Genomic DNA, 25045 nt, shown 5'->3' on the forward strand with positions numbered 1-25045 from the left:
TTTGCAATTGAATTGTTCACGTTATAGGTCACATTAAAGGTGGGAAAAGTTCGGACATGAATTATCTTTGTCTCATTCTTAAACATCACAAGAACCTGGCATTTTAACAGGGGTGTTATATGCTTTTTATATCCACTGTAGTTCTTAAATCTCAAAAAAAGATGTGGTGCTTTATAACAAATGCCTACTAATACATTTTGACCAGTTTTTATCCTACTAAAAATTGCATCGTGTGAGGATTCCTGTTTCACTACTCCCATCTTAAAGCTGGTTTCACATATTCCTACCACATTTTTCGATCTAGCCCTCCTAAAGGGTATTTCAGCATTTGTTTAATATGTTGGGTATGTCTGGGTTTTTTTACATTTACTTGTTATATTATCGGGACCCATTTTGAGTATGCAATATATATTTACTTTGTGTGTGTACTAATTATTTGATAATTGTATAATAATTGTTCTAGAAAAAAAAGTTTGCTTTGAGAATGGGAATGCATCTTTAAAGCGCTAAGGAAAATATTCTACTTCCATATTCCTCAATAATTTTCCTGACACGTGCATTTAGAAGATCATTAACACAAGCCATTGCGTGATAGTAAGTATTTTTGCTAGCAAAAACAAATAATCCTGCTGTTCGAGGCTTTAGGTTAATTGGTTAGTAAAGATAGATGAGTCCCTTGTCTCCACACTCCGTCTGAAAAATAGCTGTCCTTGTGATTACTGTTACAGTATCAGGCAGACATATTGTGACTAGCATTTACCAGCCTTATATAACCTTTCTTTAGATATCTCAAACATGCTGATCGATTAAAATGACAGGTACAAAGCATGGACTAATGGAGATATATATCCATTTACTGACAACCAGAGAAAGCTTCAACTACAGTTCAGGTCGGAGAGTATAATTCCTGCTGGACCTCATTGCCCTACATTGCAAGGAAGTCTCTGCAGTGGCGTTATTTGTGTAAAAAAAAAGTATGTATGAGGTAGCAGCATTTACGCTTTATACTACATGTTGTGTGGTTACCTAAATATAAAGGATTTTTAAATTATAAATCTAATATATATATATATATATATATATATATATATATATATATATATATATCCAGTTAATGAAAAAACTGCCCCTGAGCTGCTCTACTAGCTAATAGAAAGAATGATAAAAGATATGATTATTAAATATCTGAATGTAAATGGTTCATATGATCAGGAACAGATTAGGTTGACCGCGAACTAACTTAATTTAATTTAATGGTTTTTGACCGGGTCACTAAAATCATAGAACAGGGAGAAGCTGTTGATGTCGCCTGTCTGGATTTCTATAAGGCATCTGACAGTTGACACTGTACTTCATAGAAAATCATATATAAATTGCAGTCTTTCGGTTTGGATTTCAAAATAGTTGACTGGATAACGTAATGGTTGAGTGACAGGAGATAGAAGGATGTAGTTACTGGTGTATATTCAGAGGAAAGTCTTGTCACTAGTGGGGCACCTCAGGGATCAGTATTGGGACCTGTACTTTTTCATATTTTTATTAGTGATGTTACAGAAGGTCTTAATGGCAAGGCCTGTCTTTTGCAGAGGACACAGAGGTCTGCCGAAGGGTAGAACTTCCAGCTAGAACAAGGCAAATGGCAAATGATCGTCACGTGTGTGGTGCAACATTGAGGACGCTGTTCTGTCAGTCACAATTAAAGAGACTGACTTTGGAGTAATTATTTTCCTTGACTTAAAGGTAAGCATCAGAAATGAAAGCAGGGCTCTGGGTTGAATTAGTAGCAAGAAGAGGGAGGCAGTTCTGTCACTTTACAGATCTCTAGTTAGACTTCACATAGGGTGATATGTACAGTTATGGATCCACCATATCCAACAGGATATTGGCACATTGGAGAAAATTCAGAGAAGGGCTACAAAAATGGTAAGTGGTTTGCAGGATTAAAATCAGGAAAGACTTAGCACAGCCATCTTAATATGTACTGTATAGCATGGAGGAAAGAAGAGAGACTATATGTAATAGAAACAATTTTTTAAAGTACAGAAAGGAAGCAAATTTAAAAAAGAAAAACAGGGCATAGTTTAAAACTAGAGGGTCAGAGGCTTTGCGGCGAGGATGGTAGATAAATGGAACAACCTCCCAGCAGAAGTGCCGGGTAAAGGCTAATACAGTGAAGTGAATTAAAGACACATGGGATAGGCCTAAAGCTATACTAAATCTAAAACAAGACAAGGACTGATTAAGGTTTGAGTCCTTACATCAGGAAAATAAGGAGTGTCTAGAAGTCTACACAGAAGTGCCAAATGAATCTTATGGAATTCTTTATTTCTATAATGCCCCGGAGTATTCGTTACTTGCAATTTAACATATAATGTCTTAGGGGTTGTAGGGTAACAAGTACTTTAAGCAGCATTTATATGATCACTGGGTCCTTTCTGTGATCATTTATTGACTTTCCATGCAATCCTCTTCTGTAAGTGTGTTTTGGACAGGAATGGAGAATACACATTCTGTCCTTTGTCTGGCACATCTCTTTTGGGCTGCTTTATCATTGGACTTGTCCTCTGAGTTTGAATTCTGCCAGCCCCCCCTTGATATTTTGTACGTATTACTTGCGTACATCCCTTAATTTAATTTAGCTAATAGCCTATGTATCACTTATATTTAATAAATGCAGGTTTATATACAAAAAATCCCATCACTACGGGTATAGAAAAAGTTGATAGAAATTTTGTTTGCAATACCTTGGGAGTTAGTTTCTTCAGAGAAACAGCTATGATGAAGTAAATTGTGTCTTTTAATAACTAAATTTAATGTACTGTCTTTTAAATCAATCTTCTTTCTTGCTATTCAGCTACTTTAATTACTTTTCTTTTCTCTATTTCAATATCTTTTGTGAGCATTTATTGTTTGCCACACTGGCTCTCCTTTGCATTCCTAGGAGATTCATATTCAAAATCAGCTTTGAAAAATTAAACTATTATTATTATTATTATTATTATTATCTTTTATTTATATAGCGCCAACAGTTTACGCAGCGCTTAATACAATACATAAATTCAAGGGATATGACAAGAATTGACAGACTAAGACAAACCGATACATTTGGTGGAGAGAGCCCTGCTCGCAAGCTTACAATCTAGAGGGATTAAACCCTTTAAACTAAAAATAAATTCTAGTTACAAACAGAATTTGGTGGCAGATAAGAACCATTCAAGATAGTCTTGTCCCATGCATGTTTAAATTCCCCTAACTACTTCTGAATTATACAAGTACATTTAAGAATGACAGTATTTATTAATCCACTGCTTTCCACAACATCCCACGTTTTTCAGTTGCTATAGTATACAGTATAATGCATGGATTGCATAGATAATGCCTTTGTTAGGAGAAAAGGTATTTGTCTATGAACATCCAAACGTAGAGCGATCAGACAGAATCACTGCACACGGTTACATATGTATAGCGTCTGGGACAGGGCCTCCAGTCCCTTTGGATGTCCCCTGGGTGAAATGGAGAAGAAAGTCTCTACCTGCTTGTTGGTGCTTGATGCCACGAGGTCTATTTCGGGCTGTGCAAGCTCCATTCGCCTGGGAGGACGGATTGTCTGCTCAGAAAACCTGCTCGTATGTTAGTAGAACCTTTGATATGTACTGCGGACAAGTGAGAAAGGTTTCGCTCAGCCCATAAACATATCTTGAGAGCAAGACCCTGAAGATATCGGCTTTTTGTTCCTCCGTTTGTAGATATATACCACTACCGTGACATTGTCTGAAAGTATACAAACTGCTTTGTCCCCTAGGACTCCAGTGGACTAATGCTTTCCATACTGCTAACATCTCTAGGAAATTCATATGACTCGCCTCCTGGGGGGGCGACAGGCACTGTGCAATGTGTTCTTTGACGGTGGCTCCCCATCCTCTCTGACTGGCATCCGTACAAAGCACTGTCCATGTTTGGGACTTCCAGGATCGTCCTCTCAACAGATTGTACTCTTTGATCCACCAATGGAAGGACGAGAGTACTAGAGGGCTGATGCAGACTTTCTTTCAGAGAGCCGATTTTGAACTGCAGCCTAGGCCGAGGTCATTATACCTAGGAGGGACGTCAGGCTCCTGATCGCGAATTTCCTTAATGGAATCTCAGATTTTCCAATATTTCTCCCAAGGAAGGAAAGTCATTTGAGCTCTGGAATCCAGGATCATCTCTAGAAACATCAGTCTTTGAGTAGGATATAATTGAGATTTTCTCCAGTTGTTGAGCCAGCCTATGCGTTGTGACCAGCCAGTCGTCCAGGTAGGGGATAACTGATCCCTTGTTATCTGAGGAAGGCTGAAACTACTGACATAATCCTCGTAAAGATTTGTGGCACAGATGCCAAACCGAACGGAAGAGCCTGGAATTGAAGATGCTGGATGCCATGGCTTGATGTAAATGGCAGACAAAGGAATTGCTGATGTTGCTTGTGTATAGGAATATGTAGATAAGCATCTTGAAGGTCTATCGAAGCCATGTAGTCTCTTTGTGAAAAGATCTCTGTGGTTGACTTCAAGGTTTCCATCCAGAACCTGTAATACGTGATAAACTTGTTGACTAGGCGTAGATTTATTATTAACCTGTGACTTCCTGAAGGCTTCGGCATTTGAGAGGGTCCTTTGGAGGTAGGGAAATGAAGAAACTTCTGGGAGGACGCTGGTTGAATTCTAACAGGTAACCCTGACGGATAATACGTAAAGCCCATGGGTCTGAAGACCATTGCTGGAAGAACTTGGATAGGCGTCCTCCCACTTGGTTCGACATGCAGTCAAAACTTCTTTGGCTTGTCATCCCTTCCTCCTTAGTAGAGGGTGCTCACTTACCTTCTCCTCCAGCATCATTTAAAAGAGGTCTGGCGTTCCAGGTAATTGGAACCGGTAGCCCGCCCACAGGGAATCCCATAGGTCATCCGTGACGTGCCGGCTGTGACACGCATACCGGCGTTTTACCCTGCTAACCTCCTCCAACCGCAAAACCCTGGCTCCCTTAAACCAAGCCATCTTGGTGGTGCAGGGAAGCAAGGGTAAGTACAACACTCATCTGTGTGAGTGCCGGCAACTAACGATTGCCGGCATTTTTACCCTTTCGATGCTGCACTGCACCGTGCCTGCAGCAAAAGCTCAACTCGCGGTAGAGCTGCTGAGTGGGGCTGGCGGGTCACACTGCCTAACCGCCGGGGTAGCGGAAGTGACCGGCTCAACACAGTACCATGCCGGGGGTCCTGAAAGAATAAAAAAATAAAAGACATGGAACTTCACACTTATGAAAAATATATACATTGTCTGAATTCTTACAATAAGACTATAAGGTGCCCACGCTTTGTATGGAAAAAAAGGCACCTCTGTAATCATATGGGTTGGTTTTATTGCAATGACACATGATCGACACAGACGATGTTAATCAAAGGAATACAGATTCCGTTATCCACAGAAGCCATCAAGCACAGCATTCATCCTACCAGAAATGCAACAGTGACATCTAATGGACAGATCTAAGAAGAAAAATGAAATTAGCCACAAATAACTTAAAATGAGAAGAAATCCTATCTAAAAGGTGATCAGAGGTATACACCACAGAAAAGAACATCCGTGGGCTGAAATTCCATAAAATATATCAGGGAAAAGATAAAACTGAACACTCCTGGCTGCCCTTACTAAATGTTCTGTTGAACATACACACCTAAAAGACAAGGAGAGAATGCAGTCAGCAAACCACACTGCATTACCGAGTATAACATGCATATGGGGAGGTAGGTTTGGCGGACCAGTGCCTGTAGCCCTGTGTACTGAAGATCATGAATGTTACTTAAATGATTTAATCTATTCGGCCAACTATTCCTTTTTAGACTTGCGATGTATTTCAACTTTTCTTTTTGACACTCCTCCTTGTGCTGAACATTTCCTTAGGCTTGTTGGAAGACATTTTCCTAGTAGAATTTCCCCCTCCATTGCTTCCAAAAAGGTATCCCCAGAAGGGGTGCGGAATGTGCACAAAAATTACGGATAAGAGATCTGTCTTGTCACCTGTGTCCACTCTGTTGTACGGGCTTCTCCCCGCCGTCCTGGAGCAATTCCTGTCTGTTGTTCAGGCTTCCCAGAGCACTTCCGTTCTGGAAAAAGGCAGCAGAAGTACTCTGGGGAATCTTGAACTCTGGGACCGCAAGGAGAAGCGTGAAGAACGAAGCAAGCATAGTCAAGAACGAGACAGGGAAAGCATCCACTGACAGACGGACAACTCTCTCCTGTCCCCTCTTAGTTGTGAGTATCCCTTATTTGAACTTCCCTTATCTGAAAAGTTTTGGTTTTCGGATCATTTCAGATGAGGGAACACGCAATCTGTAGTTAAAACAAGGCGTTTAGTTGAAAAATCCACTACACAAATTGCCACCTATACTAATGTAGACTTACTGTTTTATGGCCTATAACTGGCAAAAGGTGTTTTAATTGATATTTACAGATATATTGGAATGTTTAAAGAAGAACTGTCAGCATCACCTGTTTTACTATAACTACGTTCATTTGACAATCGTAATTGTCAATAAGTTAACTTTTTTTGATTTTCTAGATACTGATAGCATGCCACTCTGGTGTTTCAATCTTGGTTTGACAAATCATGTTGTTACACATGTACTAAGGTTTCTTCAGTAAAGGAGGATCTTGAAAGAGAACATTCTATCTCCCCGATATCAGGGACCCTGGCATTTATTTCACCTATGAGGAAGAACATTTTATTGGATACACTTCGAGTGTAAGAAAAGACTGCTTTCTATCCATATACCAAAAGATATTCAGATCATGCATCATCTACCTTGTTGATAGATAAGTTTGCAGGTAAACATTACCAGCTTACCCTGCATTATGCACAGTTAATGTGGGAAGCTTTCTTAATTTTACATCAGCGATGCAATGCATGAGAAGCTCACTTGGATTGATAATTGCAGGCTAGTTTCTGCAGTGATTCAGGTAACGGAAAAACATTAACTTGACTGGAAATGAGTAAGTAAATTAAAGACCAAGTCATAATATTCCAACATATTTCTTTTTATTTTAAGTCATCGCATAACAATATGTTGTAGTTTAGCTGACTAATTAAATGTTGAAAAATTAAGCTTTATCTGAAGATCTTAGTAATACTATTTTCAAGTACGTTTATATACTTCTGCTAAGTATAAAAATAAAAAATAAAACACAAAATCATGAAACTTACATACTATACACGGTTACACATTATTAGGCAGAGGTGGACTCAAACACCACAAACTTTATTTATGGAATGTAACTCAGTCTGAGGTTGGTATCATCAAATGGTGACCATTAGTTAAAGAATTCAGAGAATGTCATTTGGATTTTATGCCCTGTGAATTAACACAGTGGGAGTTACCAGCAGACGAATGAAAACTGAAGAATATGGGAGACTGTGCACCAAATTCAGGTTTCTTTACAGTCCTTCAGCTGTTCTGTTCCAATAGACCAAGTCCGAGAGGCAAACTGTTTTGAATCATTTCAACTGTAGAACAACCTGCAAATAGACAATATAAAACTGTATGCTTTACGATCCTTATTCACAAACAGAAGATGAAGGAAATTACCATAATGTGATGTGCCATAATAAAATGTAAAACTGTACAGCTGCTGAGATATTTGTGGAATCGAGCCAATGTATAACGGATGAATGTAAAAGACGGAGACCGACAGAATTTATCAAATGAGTTCACATGAATTAAAAAGATGCTACTGTAGTTGAGGTCAGAGTGTGCCTACAATTCAATTCATAAAATAATTAATCATTCTTATGGATTTATCAAAGTAGAAATGTGATTTTATTTCAATGGGTTACATATATAACACACACATACACAAAAATACACAATGGAAATGACCAAGACCAAAGTGGTTTCATGGCTTGTATTATACAATAGGTTGACTCTCAAATGCTAAATTTGTCCATCAAAAGTGTATTACAAATTAACAAAGAAGGATTCTTTTTGATAGAGGGGAAGGAAGTGGTTTACTCAGATTTGACGCATTGGGATCACAATCTGAAGCATCTGCATGCTTTATTTGCAATTACACATATAGCCCCTGCCAGGTCCTTACTGTGCTTCTGTGATTTCTACTCCTTCCCATTGTTAGTGGATGAGTTTTGGACAGGACAGGATTTGTGCACATTGTATGTTGCCTGCAAACTGTGTTTTGGGCTGCTATATTACTGGGCCAGTTGGATTCTCTGATTTGCAGGTTTTGTTTCAGATAATGAATAGTGTATTGCATACCTTATTAGCAGCTTCCAATGCATTTATAAGGTTCTGCAGTTCCTCTTTATTCATTTCAACCGACACTGGTGTAACAGTGGCTCTTTCTGTAATATCTAAATCCAGATTAACGAGCGGCATTTGTAGGGATGACAGTTTATCACTTGAAAGGGCAAGCTGCAAAACAGAGAAAAAAACAAAACAATTCAATACTGAGGGAACAAAAATATGTGCTAATGTTTCAGGAGTGTTTAGCCAAAAGCCTCAAACGCTGAAACCTCACTGGTGTACCTCATGCACAGGGCAGAGTATAAAAGTCTCTCTTGATTGGCTGAAGCCTCTAACTCAGGGGCTGTCTGGGACCGGGACTTAAAGTCCCATTGCGGGACTGTCTCAGGCAAACCGGGACATGTCGTCAACCTAAGATCAGGAGCAGTGATGTTACACACGTTACGTAATCAGTTTAGTTGAAATTCTCTAACAAATGTGGATATGCTTATGGTATCAGATCACAGGCATGCATTCACTTGTATTAAGAGTTCCGAACCACAAGCTGCATTTATTTTATCTAATGTAGTAGCATGGCTCACACAAGGCTTGACAACCATGCTTCAGTTAAAGGTTGGTGCAGCTTATATAACAAATACATTTTGACGCAGTGCAAATGTTTTGAATTTTATTTTTATATTTTACGGGTTGGGCTGGGAAACAGGACTCTAGATTGGGTTGACCAGATGAGAAGGACAGTAAACTCTGTTGATTAATAAAGTTCCACAGTATAAACTACTTATTGTTGTTTCTTAAATGTCAATAATTCTATAGATGTTCCCCCTAGCCTTCCCGAAAACCCAACAGGCTCTCTTCCACTAGAAAAAATGAACAGTATGACACCCATTACCTAAATCTTGTAAACATAGAAGTTAGAAAGTGATCATACACATGTAGAATAAATTCTATACTTCAAAAATTAATAAAAGGGTAAACTGCCTATATCTGGATAACAGATAGTATTCGTCTTCTGCATTTACTGACCAAGTACTGACTGCTCACAAACATAATAACCTTGCAAGAGAAGAAGCGAACTAAATTTTCAAGCTGTGATTCCTTAAGACAGAGACATACACTATCATCGCACTCTCAAACTGTATCAAATTCTTATGGTTTCTCTCTCCCAGTTTCTGCTTCACATTCACCAACATTCAATCAACAAGACAAATCGATATCAAGCAGCAGACCGGACTGAACAAGACATGGTGTTCTGTTATTTGCGAGAACAATTTCTGTTTTAAAGTTCCACCCTGTCTCAACTGTTTGAAAAGAATGTTAGGGAGAAAAATAAAAATGAAAGCCCATATATAAAATACATTGGAGAACAAAAGAACCTCAGATGAACAACACAATGTATTACACCGTGTCATGATTTATTAAAAAAATAAAGCCAAAATGGAGAAGCCATGTTTTAAAAGCTAGGTACATTCTTACTGCTTCCATAGAAATTAAGATGCTAAGTAGCACACAAATACTGCTAAATGCCCTTGATTTATTGATCATCAACACATGATTATCAGCAACTAACTCTAAAAGCCAAAAGTTTTATCAGTTTGCTGGTTTGCATTCAGGTGTGTGTTAACACAATGCCAAGGAGAAAAGAAATCAGCAGTGATCTTGGCAAAGCAATGTGTCCTGCCTATCATGGTTTGTTTGGATTGGTTGCCAGGAGAAAGCTTCTCCTCTCTAAAAAGAACATGACAGCACGGCTTAGATTTGCAAAGCAGCATCTGAACAAACCACAAGACCTCTGGAACAATGTCCTTTGGACAGACGAGACCAAAGTAGAGAAGTTTGGCCATAATGCACAGCGCCACGTTTGGCAAAAATTTTAAAACAGCATATTCATTTCAAGCATGGTGGTGTTGGAGGAATGATATGCAGAGTTGGGAACCTTGCAGTCATTGAATCAACCATGAACTCCCCTGTATTCTAGAGTCATTTGTAACGCCATCTGCCTGACAGCTAAAGATTGGCCGAAATTGGGTCAAGCAACAGGACAATAATCCCAAGCACACCTATAAATCTACAACAGAATGCCTGAAAAAGAAAAGAATCAAGGCGCTGCAATGACCTCAATCAGATTGAAAAGCTGTGGAGGGACTTCAGGAGAGCTCTGCAATAACGTATGCCTTCAAACTTTAATGAACTGAAGAACTATGGGCCATAATTCCTCCACAACAATGGGAGGGACACAAAACAATTACTTAGCTATTTCTGCTAAAGGTGGTTCTACAAGCTACTGAATCATCATAAGCTATACTTGGGTTTTCACAGATGACTTCTCCATTTTGTTTTTATTTTTTTTTTATAAATCATGACATGATGCAGTGTGTCACATGGTTTGTTCATCTGAAGTTGTATTTACCTAAGTTTAAGATCTTGAATAGATGATTGTTATGTCCTGATATGTAAAACCATAGACTTCAACAAGTGTGTACTTTCTTTTTCAATATATATATATATATATATATATATATATATATATATATATATATATATATATATATATATATATATATAATCACACCTATATGCGCTTATTGGACATCCCATTTCCAAACCATAGGCATTAATATGGTGTTGATGCCGCCCAGACTCCATTGCAACGACAACAGCCTCCAATCATCTGGGAAGGCTCTCCACATCTCTTTCATCTTTTTCATCTGTGAGGTCAGGAATTCACATTGGATGAGAAGGTCTGGCTCGCAATCTGTGTTCCAATTCATCTCAAAGGTGTTGAGTGGGCTTAAGGTCAGGGCTCTGTGCGGGCAGCTCAAGTTCTCCTACAACAAACCATGTCTTTATGGACCTTGCTTTGTGCACAGCGGTACAGTCATGCTGGTATAGGAAAGGGTCTTCTTCAAACCGGTGCCACAAAGTTAGAAGCATACAACAGTCTAAAATGTCTCTGTATGCTGTAGCATTAACATTACCCTTTACTGGGACTACGAAGCCTAGCACAAACCCTGAAATCAGCTCCAGAACACTATAATTATAGTAGGCTCTATGCATTCTGGTAGGGAGCATTCTCCTGGCCTTCTGCCAAACCCAGATTTGCCCATCAGGTACACAAGTGTTAATCATCACTCCAGAGAACAGGTTTTCATTACTCCGAAACCAAACGGTGATTACTCCACCCAGTGCTTGGCACTGTGATCTTGTATTTTACGAAGCTACCAACACTCAATGCTTGAGCTGTTGCTTCCAGGCAGTTTGGAACTCTATAGAGAGTGATGTTATAGAGGGCAGGTGATTTTTATGTGCTAGGCACTTCAGCCCTCAGTAGCCCTGCTCTGCGAGTGTGTGGTCTCCTGCTTCATGGCTGAACTGTTACTCCTAGAAGCTTCCACTCACAATAATAGCACTTACGTTAGATCAGGGCAAATACATCACAAACTGACTTTTGGCGAAGCTAACATTCTATGACAGTGCCACGTTGAAAAAGTCATAGTACAGCCTATGCTACTGCCAATGTTTGTCTGTGGAGAGGATTGCCTATGTGCTTCTATACACCTGTTAGCAATGGGGGTGGCTGAAACGCCTAAACTCAATCATTAGGAGGGGTGTCTAGTGGACTCAGTCAGGCAATACATCAAGTTGTACCGGTTCCAATGAAGTGTTTAGTATTCACACTACACCTACTGCTCTTCTTACACTTGATTAACCCATTTATATACAGAATATACACACAGTCACTACAGTAGAGTACGTAGAAATACTAAAGTATTCTCTAAATCCTAAACCGCAGTAATACAGGTAACAGGACAGGTTTGTAGAATTAATAAGATGTCATACAGAGAACCTTTCAATCAAAGGTTCCTTTTGATTTAATACAGGATATTTGTGAAATACATAATGTTTATCGATATATCAAAGCCTCCTGCTCCTTTGTTGTCAAGTCCATCCCATATGTTGGTGCCGGAAGCCCAGTTTGTATAGCAGGATAGTGTGTTATTGGGTCAGACAGAGCTGCACTCTGTTCAATTATGAGCTACAAAGGGGAAATGCTGGATGAGTGTGTGTGTATGCAATGCGCCCTTGTCTCTGCATGCTAAAACAGTCACACAGTAAAGTATTTTGGCATTCCCCTTCTCAAACTTTCATTGTTTAGGTCCCCTTCTATTGCAATACTTAAAGCAAACTTGTTTGCATTTTCCCAGTCCGAAAATAATGTAGACGCAATGTACCGTAACATTTTGATTTATAATACACAGGTATTTTATACTCAGTTTTGGAGGAAAAAATTGTGTATAATAGGCAGCTATAAGTCCATAGTAATAATTAATTAATATCTTTTGCTGAATGAGTAAAACGACAGAACGGCTGAGCTTTATTTGATCCAGCGTAGATGGTCTTTAATATACAGGTGCATAATAAATACATAAGAGACAGTATATCCATAACTGGGAACTTGTGGGCATTTAAAGGGGAAATGTGTGGGGAGTGGAACATGTCAAGACCCCGCTCCCACGACCCAGAGAAGGGGCGCTTCTCCCAAAGTTCTCCGGGTCAAACCCGGAAAGTTCCCAGGTATGAATATATCAATTGAGAAAACTGAAAATATGCTTCTGCTGTCTCATTGCACATTTAAACAAACAAAAATGCCTAATGACTGCTGAAGGCCACATTGACAAAGATTCACCACATCTTCAGACAAATGACAGGTATAGGGCCCTGGAGAAATTGCTGTTAATGCAGCCCTGGCCTCTGGAACATTGTGAAAGCACAACCATCTTTTAACCCCTTCAGCACCGGGACGTACCTGGTACTTCCTGGTTACTGGTCACCGGTAGACCGGGACGTACCAGGTACGTCTCCTCCAAAAAACGCCCCCACATCACCACGATCGCGGTGATCGTGGAGGCGCTGCTGCTGCTGTCTGCCCAGGACTCCTGGGCAGACAGCACAGCCTGTCTAAGCCCGCCCCCAAGCCTACGATCACTCCTACGGAGTGATTTTGTAGGCAGAAACAGCGATTGCAGAAAAATCTGCAATCGCGGTTTCAGCTGCCACAGGCAGCTTCAGGGAAAGGGGGGGGGTGTTGAATGGGTCCCCACACAAGTGTGGGGGCCTGATCCAACACCCCCCTGCTGCCTGATCGCTCCATGAGAGCGTCAGTGCAGTGTTAACCCCTTCAATGCCGCGATCGCGGCATTGAATGCCGCAATCGCGGCATTGAAGGGGTTAATTCCCGTTTTGTAGGGGGCTCTGCTGCTGGTGGTCTGCCTGGGAACCCAGGCAGACCAGCAACAGCAAAAACGAGCCCCCAGAAGTCCTCTGATCAGTCCTGTAGGACTGATCAGAGAGACTCCTCCCCTACAATCTCCAGTCTGTTGGAGATTGTGTCCCAGCTGCCAGAGGCAGCTTCAGGGACAGGGAGACAGGGTTCTTTGGTCTCCACATGAGTGTGGAGACCAGCCCCCCCACCCTCACCCTTCCTCAGTTAACCCCTACCCCCCTCTTCCTCAATTAACCCCTTCAATGCTGCGATTGTGTATGACCCCCATCGCAGCATTGCAAGGGTTAATATTAGTCCCCACAAGCTTGTGGGGACTAAATACCAGTCAATGCTGTGCTTCAATGGAGCATCAGCATTGAAAGAGTTAAAAAAAATGTAAAAAATAATAATAATAAAAAAAATTAAAAAATAAATTAATTTAAAAAAATTAATAAAATAATAATAATAATAATAAAAAAATAACACCACTGGCCTGAAAGTCCAGGGTGCTTCCAGGTCAAATGCTGGGCTGATCAGATCGCTCCTGGCCAATAGGAGTGATCGGATCATTACGGCAGCCCACGGATGACCCTGCTCTACAAAGAGAGAGGGGTCATCTAGGGTAATTATGAAAAAACACAAATTGAAAAATCATAATTATTACCTGATCACTTGTCGGTGACATTTTAAGTCGCTGATTATTGATCGGTCTCCCTGATTGATGTCAGCGGCCTAAACCTGTCACTTACAAGTAATCTGATTAAAAAAAAATATTTAAAAAAATGTAAATGCACATGTTCCAGTTTTGCCCTCATAGCTTCCTCAAAAAAGGCATGAACCATGCATGTGAGGTCTTGTTGGAATCAGGGGATCTTGGTGAACAAAATGTGGTGCTTTCTTCCACTGTTGCACTTATGGTGTGCAAGAAATTCAGTGCAACATTGAAATGTATGCGTTAAAAACGCAATAAAATAATTTCCCTGTGAAGTTTGGCAGACATCAGTGAAGAAATGGCTAACTGAAAACTGTCAAAACTACCCTAGTTGAACACCTTGACTTGTCTACTGTTCATAAATATATACTTTTATGGGGTAATTTACAGCGGGGGGCTTCCAAAATGTCCCAAATGGGATATGGGCCCAGGAAACCAATTTCTGAAAATTCCAAATGTGAAAAAGAAAATGCGCATGTTCCAGTTTTGCCCTCATAGCTTCCTCAAAAATTGCATGAACCATGCATGTGAGGCCTTGTTGGAACCGGGGGATGTTGGTGAACACAATTTGGTGTTTTTTTCTGCAGTTGCACATATTCTATACAAAATATAATATAAAATCTAAAGCAACATTGCAACATATGCAAAAAAACCAAAAAAATATAAAAATACCTCAAAATTTGGCAGCAATTGGCGATAAAATCCCTGTTTGAAAAGTGTCAAAATGACCCTAGTTGTACACCTTGACTTATCTACTGTTCATAAACATATAATTTTGGGGGGATAATCAGTATCTGTGACAACTATTGCAGTTATTAGACTACCATGCCAAATTTGAAAAAAATTACATTTCAAAAACGTAATGCATGCCTTGCAATATTTTCCCCTATACTGGTCAAAATAGATAAAAATCCTGGCCGTGTTGGGTGGTTTCCAAATCAGGACAACTTAATGAATATATTTGGGATAATTTTTTCCCATTGGTTCAATGTGTGTACAATTTGTATGTATACAAAACTGTAAAAAAATGCGTTTTTTTATTTTTTTCCCCACTTTTTCCAGTTTATTTCAAATAAAACAATGTACTACCCAGCTTAATATGGTTTCAAATGAAAGCCCTACTTGTGCTGAAAAAAACAATATATGATTTGTGTGGGTGCACCACTTGATAAGAGAAAAATTACAGTTGAAGAAAGACATGGCAAAAACACAAAAACGGCTCCGGTCCTTTAGCGACACCCTAGCTTAAAAATCCCGGTCCTGAAGGGGTTAAAAGGCAAGTTGTTTTGTTTTGGCAACGATTTTCATTATCGATATTATCGATTAGTTGTTGCAGCCCTAATATCTACATAATATTAGAGATAGTGAGGTTCTCACACATTGTGCCCTTCTCAGCCCAGCTTAAAAATCCCGGTCCTGAAGGGGTTAAAAGGCAAGTTGTTTTGTTTTGGCAACGATTTTCATTATCGATATTATCGATTAGTTGTTGCAGCCCTAATATCTACATAATATTAGAGATAGTGAGGTTCTCACACATTGTGCCCTTCTCAGCCCTAGTAGTTTAGTCTGCAGTGTTTCTTTCCATTTATCTCAGTTATGCCATTATTTCCTGTGGACTATAATTTATTTTTTGTTGTTGAGTGCTTGGCTTGTAGCCTGCAGCATTTACAACACTTCCGAACTGCTACTGCATAACCAGAATTACATTAAAACCAAGCAAACTATAGCAAGAAAAATCTTGTACTCAAAGCCGCACAAACATGAAAAAATGTAATTATTACTTTAGGGCATGCCATCTGTTACTTTGGTGCCAGTGTGCATTCATAAAAGTTAGTTGTTTTCATATTCAAAGAGAATAGAAGGGGGGTTCTTTCTATATATTTCCCATGCAATTACCCAGTAATCACTCTCGTTTTTATAAAGAAAACTTTTCGAGAAGGCGTGTGTTTGGGAGCACCTTCGATCTAAGGATGTTCCTTATATAAACTTTTACATGCTTAATTATTGCTGGGAAGGATATTCCACACTAGTACGTTTCAAATGCAGAAGTATTACATTCAGCAGATTAGGTAGCAGAGCAACTTTAAAGTAGGCCCTCTAAACCAAATCAGAAAACACATTCCGCAAACACGCAAGACTCCGTAAGGAATACATACCTTGAGCTGCCAGTCAAAGTCTCGTAGGTAAGCAGAGGACATTGCGCACACCTTCTCCATTAGAGCTTCAGAGATTTCAGGTTTTCTGCTTTTCAAGCACTTCAAAATTGCATCTTGATGCTCGGCACTTAGGCCATTTAAATGGCTAGCCACCTTGAAGCCAGAACAGAGACAGTGCAAACAAGGAAAATTAGATGATGATGCATGTACCCGTGCGCTTTATTAAATAAAAGCATGATTTGTTTATATTATTTATTCTTGCATGGGGATACGCGCAGCGTGTGTCTGCTGCACAGTTCTGCTTCATTACATGTGTACGTCCTCAGCAGTAATATGTGGCTCCATGATGTGGATCACGGCTCACACATTGCCCTATACACAGACGAACAATAAACGCAAGAAAATGGGGCCTAGTGGAAGCTGTTACAAGTACAGATTAACTTTACATAGATTCCAGGGCAAACAACCCAATTAATAATGTATATAACTAATACGAGTATATAACACACATGATCTGGGAGGTTTGGTACCCCTGGAATGTCTGCTTGACATAAAGGTTGTCTCTCTGTAACAAAACATGTATATCAGGGACACAATACACCTCCTTACTAGAAGGAGATTTAAAGACAGGAGTAACATGTTCCTGTATCCAAGTTGTAGAAAATGTAGTTTTTAACTGTCTTTTCACATAGTTTTGTGAAAGGTAAGCAAAGTGTCTGATATCTTCAATGGCTGTGCTTTTATGGAATACATACTTTGTGGGCGTTATTTTGGTATTTAGGGGAATGTATCACTTATGGAAATGTATCAGCTTTTAACCACATGCATTTACGATTTGGGGTCTCCCATGAACATGTAATACTGATTTACCACACATATGTATGTTGTATCTGTGTGTATGTGGGAGACATGGCAGATTATTTTTTGTGTTTTCTTCCTTGTTTCAGGTAGGCCAGGGTACAGCATCCATCCTAGGAAACAATTCTAATACTTCATTTTTTTCGTGTTTTTTTTTATAGCATATGTAGGGATTCAGTTCTCCTCTGTGACCCCATTCTACTTCAGCATGTTGTAGTTTGTGTGAGTGTCTGGGTGTATTGGTATTAATCTGTACTTTATTAAAAACTTTTTTTTCCCCATTTACTACATATATTTGAAGAGAGCTTTATTATCTTTATAATGATTTGGGTTTAATTATGATATATTATGTTAAAGGGACACATGATGGTGGAGCATCACCTCAGAAGAAAGAGGCTATATATATGACTGAAACTTTGAATATGTCAAGGGGTTAAGCACTTTTGGATTGTGTTTAACCCCTTGACATATTCAAAGTTTTTAAAAAAACGAACGGGAAAAAACCGGCTCCTAGATTTTTTTGTCTGGCTCCTAGATCCACACCAAATTTGTCAAGCCTTACACTACATACGTAGCTCACACATGCTCTTGAATCACTGCATCGCCAAAAAAACAAGCCAGTCAGGCATAACAATCTTGCATAGCCAAACATCCCTAGATTGTGTATCAATAAAATTCCAGTTCTTTGAGCCTATTTTAGAAGGTGATGAATATTAGGGTACCAACCTACCTCTTCAAAGGGTTCATCTTTGCCAACGCTAGTTTTAAAGAATGCTGAAAAGTCCTCCAAAACCTCTAGCCATTCCCTCAGGTTCCATACACTGCCATAATCCTGAAAGCGAGGCTGCGCACGACCACATACTCCATCGACGACCCTGTGAAGAAACTGGAGAGCAGAATGACGTTTATTCCAGCATTAGCTATGTTAATAAATGACAATGCCACAAGTACCAGAAAGTACAAGAACTCCATAAAGTAACTTGGTTAAAGTAAAGAAACAACAAATTCTGATAACAGTACTATTTGCAATTATCTCTACATATTAGTGCTTTGGTAGGTGTTTTATCCAGAGTTGGCAAGTCTTGGGTGCATGATAATGTAAATAAGTACCATGGACAGCAGCTGGGAAAAGCAGATTACAAATTGTGGTGATCCAAAACACCCATTCATAGAATAGTGTATGGATTTATTATACAACGAACTACAAACACAGTTATCTACAAGTTACAATGACCGAAAAGTATACAAATACTAGGGATCTCCCACACAAACCCCTAAGACTGCGACCATCCATAGAGGATATTTAGTAACATCATGTGTATATACGGTGTAAAATAGGAAGAATAGTATAACATCACAGTCAGATAGTAAAAGCAGCATTTACAAGCTTTAACAGAAATTCAAAATTTTTTTTATAATATTGGCTCAAATTAAAAAAAAGATGCAAGTTATTTTTGCCAGCAAAGAAGCTTATGTGGATGATGTACAGTTACTGTGGTGAGAACAGTTAATACAGAATTTAATAGTAAACGTATTTACATTTCAGATCTTTGCGGAGATTGTGGTGTTAGCTCTCCATAATCACACTCATGGAGCGATTGTGCAGCTGTTTTCATTTAAAATGTGCTGTAATGTGGGTTTTTAATTATACTGATTTTGAGCGCTCTCAGTATTCTTCAATATACATTTTGTAAAGATTTGGCTGATCTTTTTTTTGCTTGGGTGGTAAGCAATGAATCTGAAGTTAAATGTCTATTATTCTTCTTTTAGATCTGTCTGTACTTAAATCAGCTGCATAGATTAAACCACAAATACATACTGGGTGTCATGCAGAACCTGTGTTGGGCTAATGCAGGGGTTTGGTATTGGAGGGGTTCACCCAGCCCGATTTTACAGCCTACAGCTGCGCCCTCTTAAGCCACACAGACTGACCGACACCTCCTACAGCCTCCACCACCATTAGTGGTAACATGGAATTTAGGGTGATGTGTTCTATGCTGGGTTTTGGTCATCTTGAGGACACCATGGGATCTGTCAATCTTAACAAATGTATGTTAGTTTGATATGCGTGTGATACTAAGGGCTAAGCCTGGGACATCTCTCTGTGACGCTGGAGGAGTGGAACGTCTCACCAGGGGATAAAATTGACTGTTTTTTTGGAAAATGAGAGAACCTCTCCTGGAACTTTGTATGGATTTGAAACATCCCGGAGAACCCACATAAGCACTGTGACATTCGTCAGATTAATCTACATATTAATCCAGTTTCCGTCTCTGTGCTCTAACCGAACTCTACCTTCCGAGAAAGCTGGAATAAAACACGTTACTTGTTTTACTTAAAAATTGGGTTTTATACGTTTTTGATCAGTTCGGTGTGGTACCGGGTGTTACCGAAGCATCCATAAACCGTAGTCAGCTTAAAAGATAACTTGGTGGTGGCAGCGTAGTACCAGTCTGGTGTGGTTTTCTGTGGTGTGTTTAAGGGTTAAGTGAGTGACCAAAGGGCTGTTATCGTTAACCCTTGCACACTAGGGTTAAATCACTAAAGCCGCACTTTCAAATGACATCATTATACATTATAAAAGGTACCAGTAAGCTTCTATTGCAGGAAGATGTTGGTTAGTTACACTCCAGCGCCCCAGAGAACCCCCTGAACAATAAATGCATATGAAAGAACTTTGTAAGTACCGTATTTGCTTGATTATAAGACGAGGTTTTTTTCAGAGCAAATGCTTCTAATCGGGGTCGTCTTCTAATCAGACCTCAAATAGAGGTCTGATTATGAGACTAAGATCCAGATCCCCCGCACCCCTGCAGGGGACCTGGATCCTCCTGTCTCCACCCCCCCCCGCCGCACCGGTGCGGGGAACTCTGATCTCTGACAGCCGGGGAAGGTATCCGCGACAGACGCAGACAAACCCCCGCTGCCAACTCCACCTCCTTCCGGCTGCAGCGGAAGGAGACGTCAACCCGCTGCCCCGGCAATACAGCAGGAAATTGGAAGCACCGGTAAGTAAGAGAGAGAGAGAGAGAGTGTGTGTGTGTGTGTGTGTGTGTGTGTGTGTGTGTGTGTGTGTGTGTGTGTGTGTGTGTGTGTGTGTGTGTGTGTGTGTGTGTGTGTGTGTGTGTGTGTGTGTGTGTGTGTGTGTGTGTGTGTGTGTGTGTGTGTGTGTGTGTGTGTGTGTGTGTGTGTGTGTGTGTGTGTGTGTGTGTGTGTGTGTGTGTGTGTGTCATAGGGCATTTCTGGAATGCCTTATACCCCTATATGCCACTCTGGCATATTAGGGGGTTAAAAGGCATATTATGGGGCAGAGTGGCATATAGGGAGGTATAAGGCATTTCAGGAGGCAGAGTGGTGTTAAGGGGGCATTTAATAGAGCACTCTGCCTCCTGAAATGCCTTATACCTCCATATATGCCACTCTGCCCCATAATATGCCTTTTAACCCCCTAAATGACAGAGTGGCATATAGGGGTATAAGGCATTTCTGGAGGCAGAGTGGCACACAGGGGATGTCAAAAGGCATACCATGGGGCACAGGGGCATATAGAGGGTTAAAAGGCATATCGTGGGCCACAGTGCCATATTGGTGTGGCAAGCCTGGGGGCAGATGTGCGTAACTGGGGGACAGGTTGGAAAATACAAGGAAATAAAAACAAAAAAAATATTTTTCTCAATCATAGCTTTTATTAAAAAAATAGTTTACATGAATTAACATTTACTGGTAAAACTTTTTTCCTTTAGGGTCGTCTTATATTCAGGCTTTTTCTTTTTTTTCCTAAGTTAATATTCAGATTTTGGGGGGTCGTCTTATAATCAGGGTCGTCTTATAATCGAGCAAATACGGTACTTTGTAAACATGCATTTTTCAAACCTGAGAAAAAAAAGCAGTATTTGCCGATTATAAGACGACCCCCCAAAATTTGAATATTAATTTAGGAAAACAAGAAAAAGCCTGAATAAGACAACCCTATAAGAATATTAATTCACATGTCAACAATTTTTTCTTATTTAATAAAAACTATGATTTTTTATAAAAAAAATAAAACTGTTTTTTTTTAATCCCGCTGAATTTCTGACCATTACCGCCCGCTCCCGCAACGTGTGTGTTCCACTCCCGCCCACCCCCTTACCTGACTCCGCTGGGCTCCTGGGCGGAACAAGAGAAGGGACGCTGTGTGGGAGCAACACGGAGGCAGCCTTGCGGGAGTGCGCAGGATTACTGGGACCCGCAGGTACATTGTCTGACCGCCCGAAACACCCTAAAAACCGCCCGCAAGTTTGCGGACCCTAGACTTCTCCCCGTGCTTTGAAAAAATACCTTGTCTTATAATTGAGCAAATGCGGTATATGTTTTGAGTCAATAACTGGCTGCTTGAAATCAACACCACAGCTTTCTGCTTTTGCGCATGGAGGCCTCATTAGACCCACTGGACTCGTAGGGTGGCCCGGTGTCCCGGATCTCCTGCGACAGTCCTGCATTTTGAGACACTGTCCAAGATACCTTTGTTTCGGGACAATGTAGTGTCCCAGAATGAGACTGCAGTGCACACTGTTGTATAAGCTTTTATTTCAGCAGCTTTATTCAGGGTATAATGGAGAGTGAGTGATACAGTGCAGGAAGTGTCACTCAACTCCTAGCCTACTAGCACTGGCTGACCAGCTGCCACCTCAACCCCCTGGGTGACCGGCTGCCACCTCAACCCCCTGGGTGACCAGTGCAGAGCTGCACTGAACAACCAACACAGAGTCAGCCCCTGTGTGCTGGAGACAAAGTGTGTTTCCAGTAAGTGTCCCTATATACCACAAAACCGTTACAAAACTTGATCACTCCTGGAGAGTTCTCTGAGCCAGCGCTGGAGCCAATCGGCAGTAACTAAATATGACATTTCAATGATTGAATTATTGACGCGCCCCACCTAAAATGCCTCCTGCTGAAAAGAACCCCCAAAATTATGCAGTGTGCGCAAAGAATGGACTCCATGTTCTATTGACTAGCTTGCCCTGGAAAACCTGCATCAGTTCCTGCTTCAAGCTGTACCACACAGTTGCCCTTTTTCCCTCTCCTCTCTTACTGCTCCATTTTTATGAACAAGTTCACAAATTTGATCTGAAACTTCCCAAAAAACTATGGCACAGAAAGTGTTAAAGTACTACCATTTCAAATACCCTGGAGCGTCTACTTTTCAAAACTTAGAGACTTGTTAAAAAAATGGTTTGACAGGGTTAATTGAATTGGCTGGCTTCAAAGATGTCCCAAAGAGAAAATAGGGACAGGATGAGCAGATGTCAAAATTCCAAGTTGAAAAACTGAAATGTGCATATCCCAAATGCAGCCTTTTAGCCCCTAAACATCAAAGCAAACCTATGCATGGGGGTATCACTGTATTCGGAAGTTGTTGCTGAACACATATTGTGATGTTTCTTAGTCACTCTTCTCAGTAAATTTATACTGAAATGCTACCTCTGCAAACTTTGGCAAAGAGTGGGTGTAAAATAGGGGGTAAAACAGCCATCGTCACGAAGGGCAAAAACAATGTCAAAAACACTTCGGTCACGAAGGGGTTAAGGATACAAAGCTTTTGTTTTAAAGTGAATTGTTCGGTGTAATAAAATGGAAGGCATATCCTGTCACCATGCTTCATTCCACCTTAAAAACACGTAGCTGTGGCGACCTGCAGAATAATATCCGGTAGCCAGCAAAGAGACGTGATAACCGGCAAATATACCGGAAATAAACTACTCCGCTCCAGCATACCTGTGGACACTGGGTAGCCGGTAGCTTCCCCAGTAAGTGAAGGCCTCTGGGATCAGTGCTCTCCATTACGAGTCCTCTTGTTCACGTCATATGACCACCGAAAACCCAGCCTGTCAGCCAGTGAACAGCAAGCAAGTGACCGGACGCAGAGTAATAAACACCAGACACGGCGATCCTAAATAACACTAACTAAAAAATGTCTCCAGCGCATTAATCAGACTTAGAGCGAGGCGGCCATTTTGTCGAGGACCAAGACGCTTTGATATGGAGGCAGTTGTCCCTAACAAAATGAAGCCTATATTAGAGACACCACAATAAAACTTGCCCATGTCTTTTGGGTTTAGAACTTACTTAAAGCAATGGGAAGGAGTCATGTGACCAGGTACTCGTGTATCATGTGACGAGTAGGTCGGCTGTAATCTCTGCTTTATGCGCGCTGTATGAGGTTGTTCTTTAAAAGGCAGACATTGATTGCCTTGTATCTCTTTTGGCCAGTAAGCAGGAAATGTGTACGTGAAACAAAATAGTGCGAAGTGCATTGCTTGTTATAAGCCCAAGCTTTGCTTTTACTGATATGTTGCACCAACCCCCCTCCTGCCCCTTGAAGCCCTAGATGTTAAGCGAGAATATGTGTGAGTATATGACGTGAATAATCATACAGGCAGTATCTGTACCATCAGTGTGTGACACTTATATGCACGTTCTTAGTGAATAGACACTTATTGAACAAGTCTTAAGCTATATAGGTGCTGAGTATTCATGGCGATCTCTCTACATCTATACAAACAATAATGCTGTTTCCAGGTAACATATGACAGCGGTGAGTGAGAATGTTCTTTGGGTGTTGTACACTCACAACCGTAAATGTATTGGAAGTAGCGGACGCGTTTGCTCCCTTTAAAAGGGACATTCCTGACATTTTATTGTCATTTTAAAGGCCTGTGGTGGCCCTGTAATCAATTGCACTCTCATCTTAGCCCTTCTTGGCAGAGAAGCTTGCTGGGGCCATTTCGCATAGAGAGGTTGGTGACTGAAAACTGCAACTCTCCAGCGTGCTTTAATCTGCACTCCAGAAACTCGCAAAATGATAATAATCACCTATCTTTAGTAGAAGCTGCAGTGCTTTTTCATTGGTCAGATGCTTTGTGCCAGTAAATGGCTGGTTGAAGCTTACAATCAGTGGCAGGTAAGCACTCTGAAATAATCGGGAGCACTTTCTGCACACACGCTTTTTCATTATACCCCCCCAAAAAAAAACACCGGCGGAGCCAGCGCTGGAGCTGACTGGTAGTACGTACATGACTCTTGGAGAAGATGTGGTTGGTCTGCACGGCAAATAGCTGGAGGAACGGTAAAGAGGGAAATGTGAAAGGACACACCATGAAAATCCAATGGGACCACAGCTAAGGGGTGAAAAGCCCCTTTACTGAACTAACTCTGCTGTCTTCTGCTCTTGTGTTGGCCAAAGGACACCCTTCTTTTTTTTACCAATTATGTAACTTTAACACCCTCTCCTTTGAAAGCTGCCAACTGTGTAGTAAAATCCTGGTGCTAACGTATAAGGCCCTCCATAACACTGCTCCTCCATACATTTCTGCCCTCATAAGCAAATACTCTCCTACTCAATCCTTACGTTCTTCCCATGGGATAAGGCTCTCCTCCTCGCTTATCACCTCTTCCTTTTCCCATCTACAAGGCTGCCCCATATCTCTGGAATCTACTCCCAACGAACCTTCAGCTTTCACCCTCCCTCCCAACATTCAAGAAACATCTCAAAACTCACTTCTTCAGAGAAGCCGCCCAATTTTAGCTACTAGAACTTCCTTGTCATTGATACAACCACCACACTACCTCTCACCCTTTCTCTGTGCCTTATGTTTATCACCCCATTTTCCCTCAAGATTGTAAGCTTGCGAGCCGGGGTCTCTCCACCCAATGTATCTGTCTGTCTTAGTCTGTCAATTCTTATCTTGTCATACCCCTTGAATATATGTATTGTATTAAGC

At 40.6% G+C, this 25045-nt stretch overlaps 1 protein-coding gene across 1 annotated transcript; it reads right to left on the reverse strand.

Moving 5' to 3' along the window:
• Positions 1 to 7276: 7276 nt before the first annotated feature.
• Positions 7277 to 23173, reverse strand: COMMD8 (COMM domain containing 8). The gene is made up of 5 exons (XM_053458423.1): positions 23040 to 23173; positions 18013 to 18168; positions 16425 to 16577; positions 8309 to 8464; positions 7277 to 7554 (listed from the first exon to the last, which is right to left on the reverse strand). Exons 1-5 carry the CDS (start codon positions 23103 to 23105, stop codon positions 7534 to 7536), a joined length of 552 nt encoding a protein of 183 aa, XP_053314398.1. The 5' UTR covers positions 23106 to 23173; the 3' UTR covers positions 7277 to 7533.
• Between the last annotated feature and the right edge of the window lie 1872 nt (positions 23174 to 25045).

The sequence above is a fragment of the Spea bombifrons genome, chromosome 1 (assembly GCF_027358695.1).
Source record: "Spea bombifrons isolate aSpeBom1 chromosome 1, aSpeBom1.2.pri, whole genome shotgun sequence".
NCBI classification, from domain to species: Eukaryota; Metazoa; Chordata; class Amphibia; order Anura; family Pelobatidae; genus Spea; species Spea bombifrons.

Coding starts and splice junctions, on each gene's coding strand:
- COMMD8 (XM_053458423.1), bottom strand. CDS start 23,105: ATGGAGAGCACTGATCCCAGAGGCCTTCACTTACTGGGGAAGCTACCG. Junction 18,169..23,039: donor CGGCTACCCAGTGTCCACAG/GTATGCTGGAGC, acceptor TCTGCTCTCCAG/TTTCTTCACAGGGTCGTCGA. Junction 16,578..18,012: donor AAGATGAACCCTTTGAAGAG/GTAGGTTGGTAC, acceptor TCTGGCTTCAAG/GTGGCTAGCCATTTAAATGG.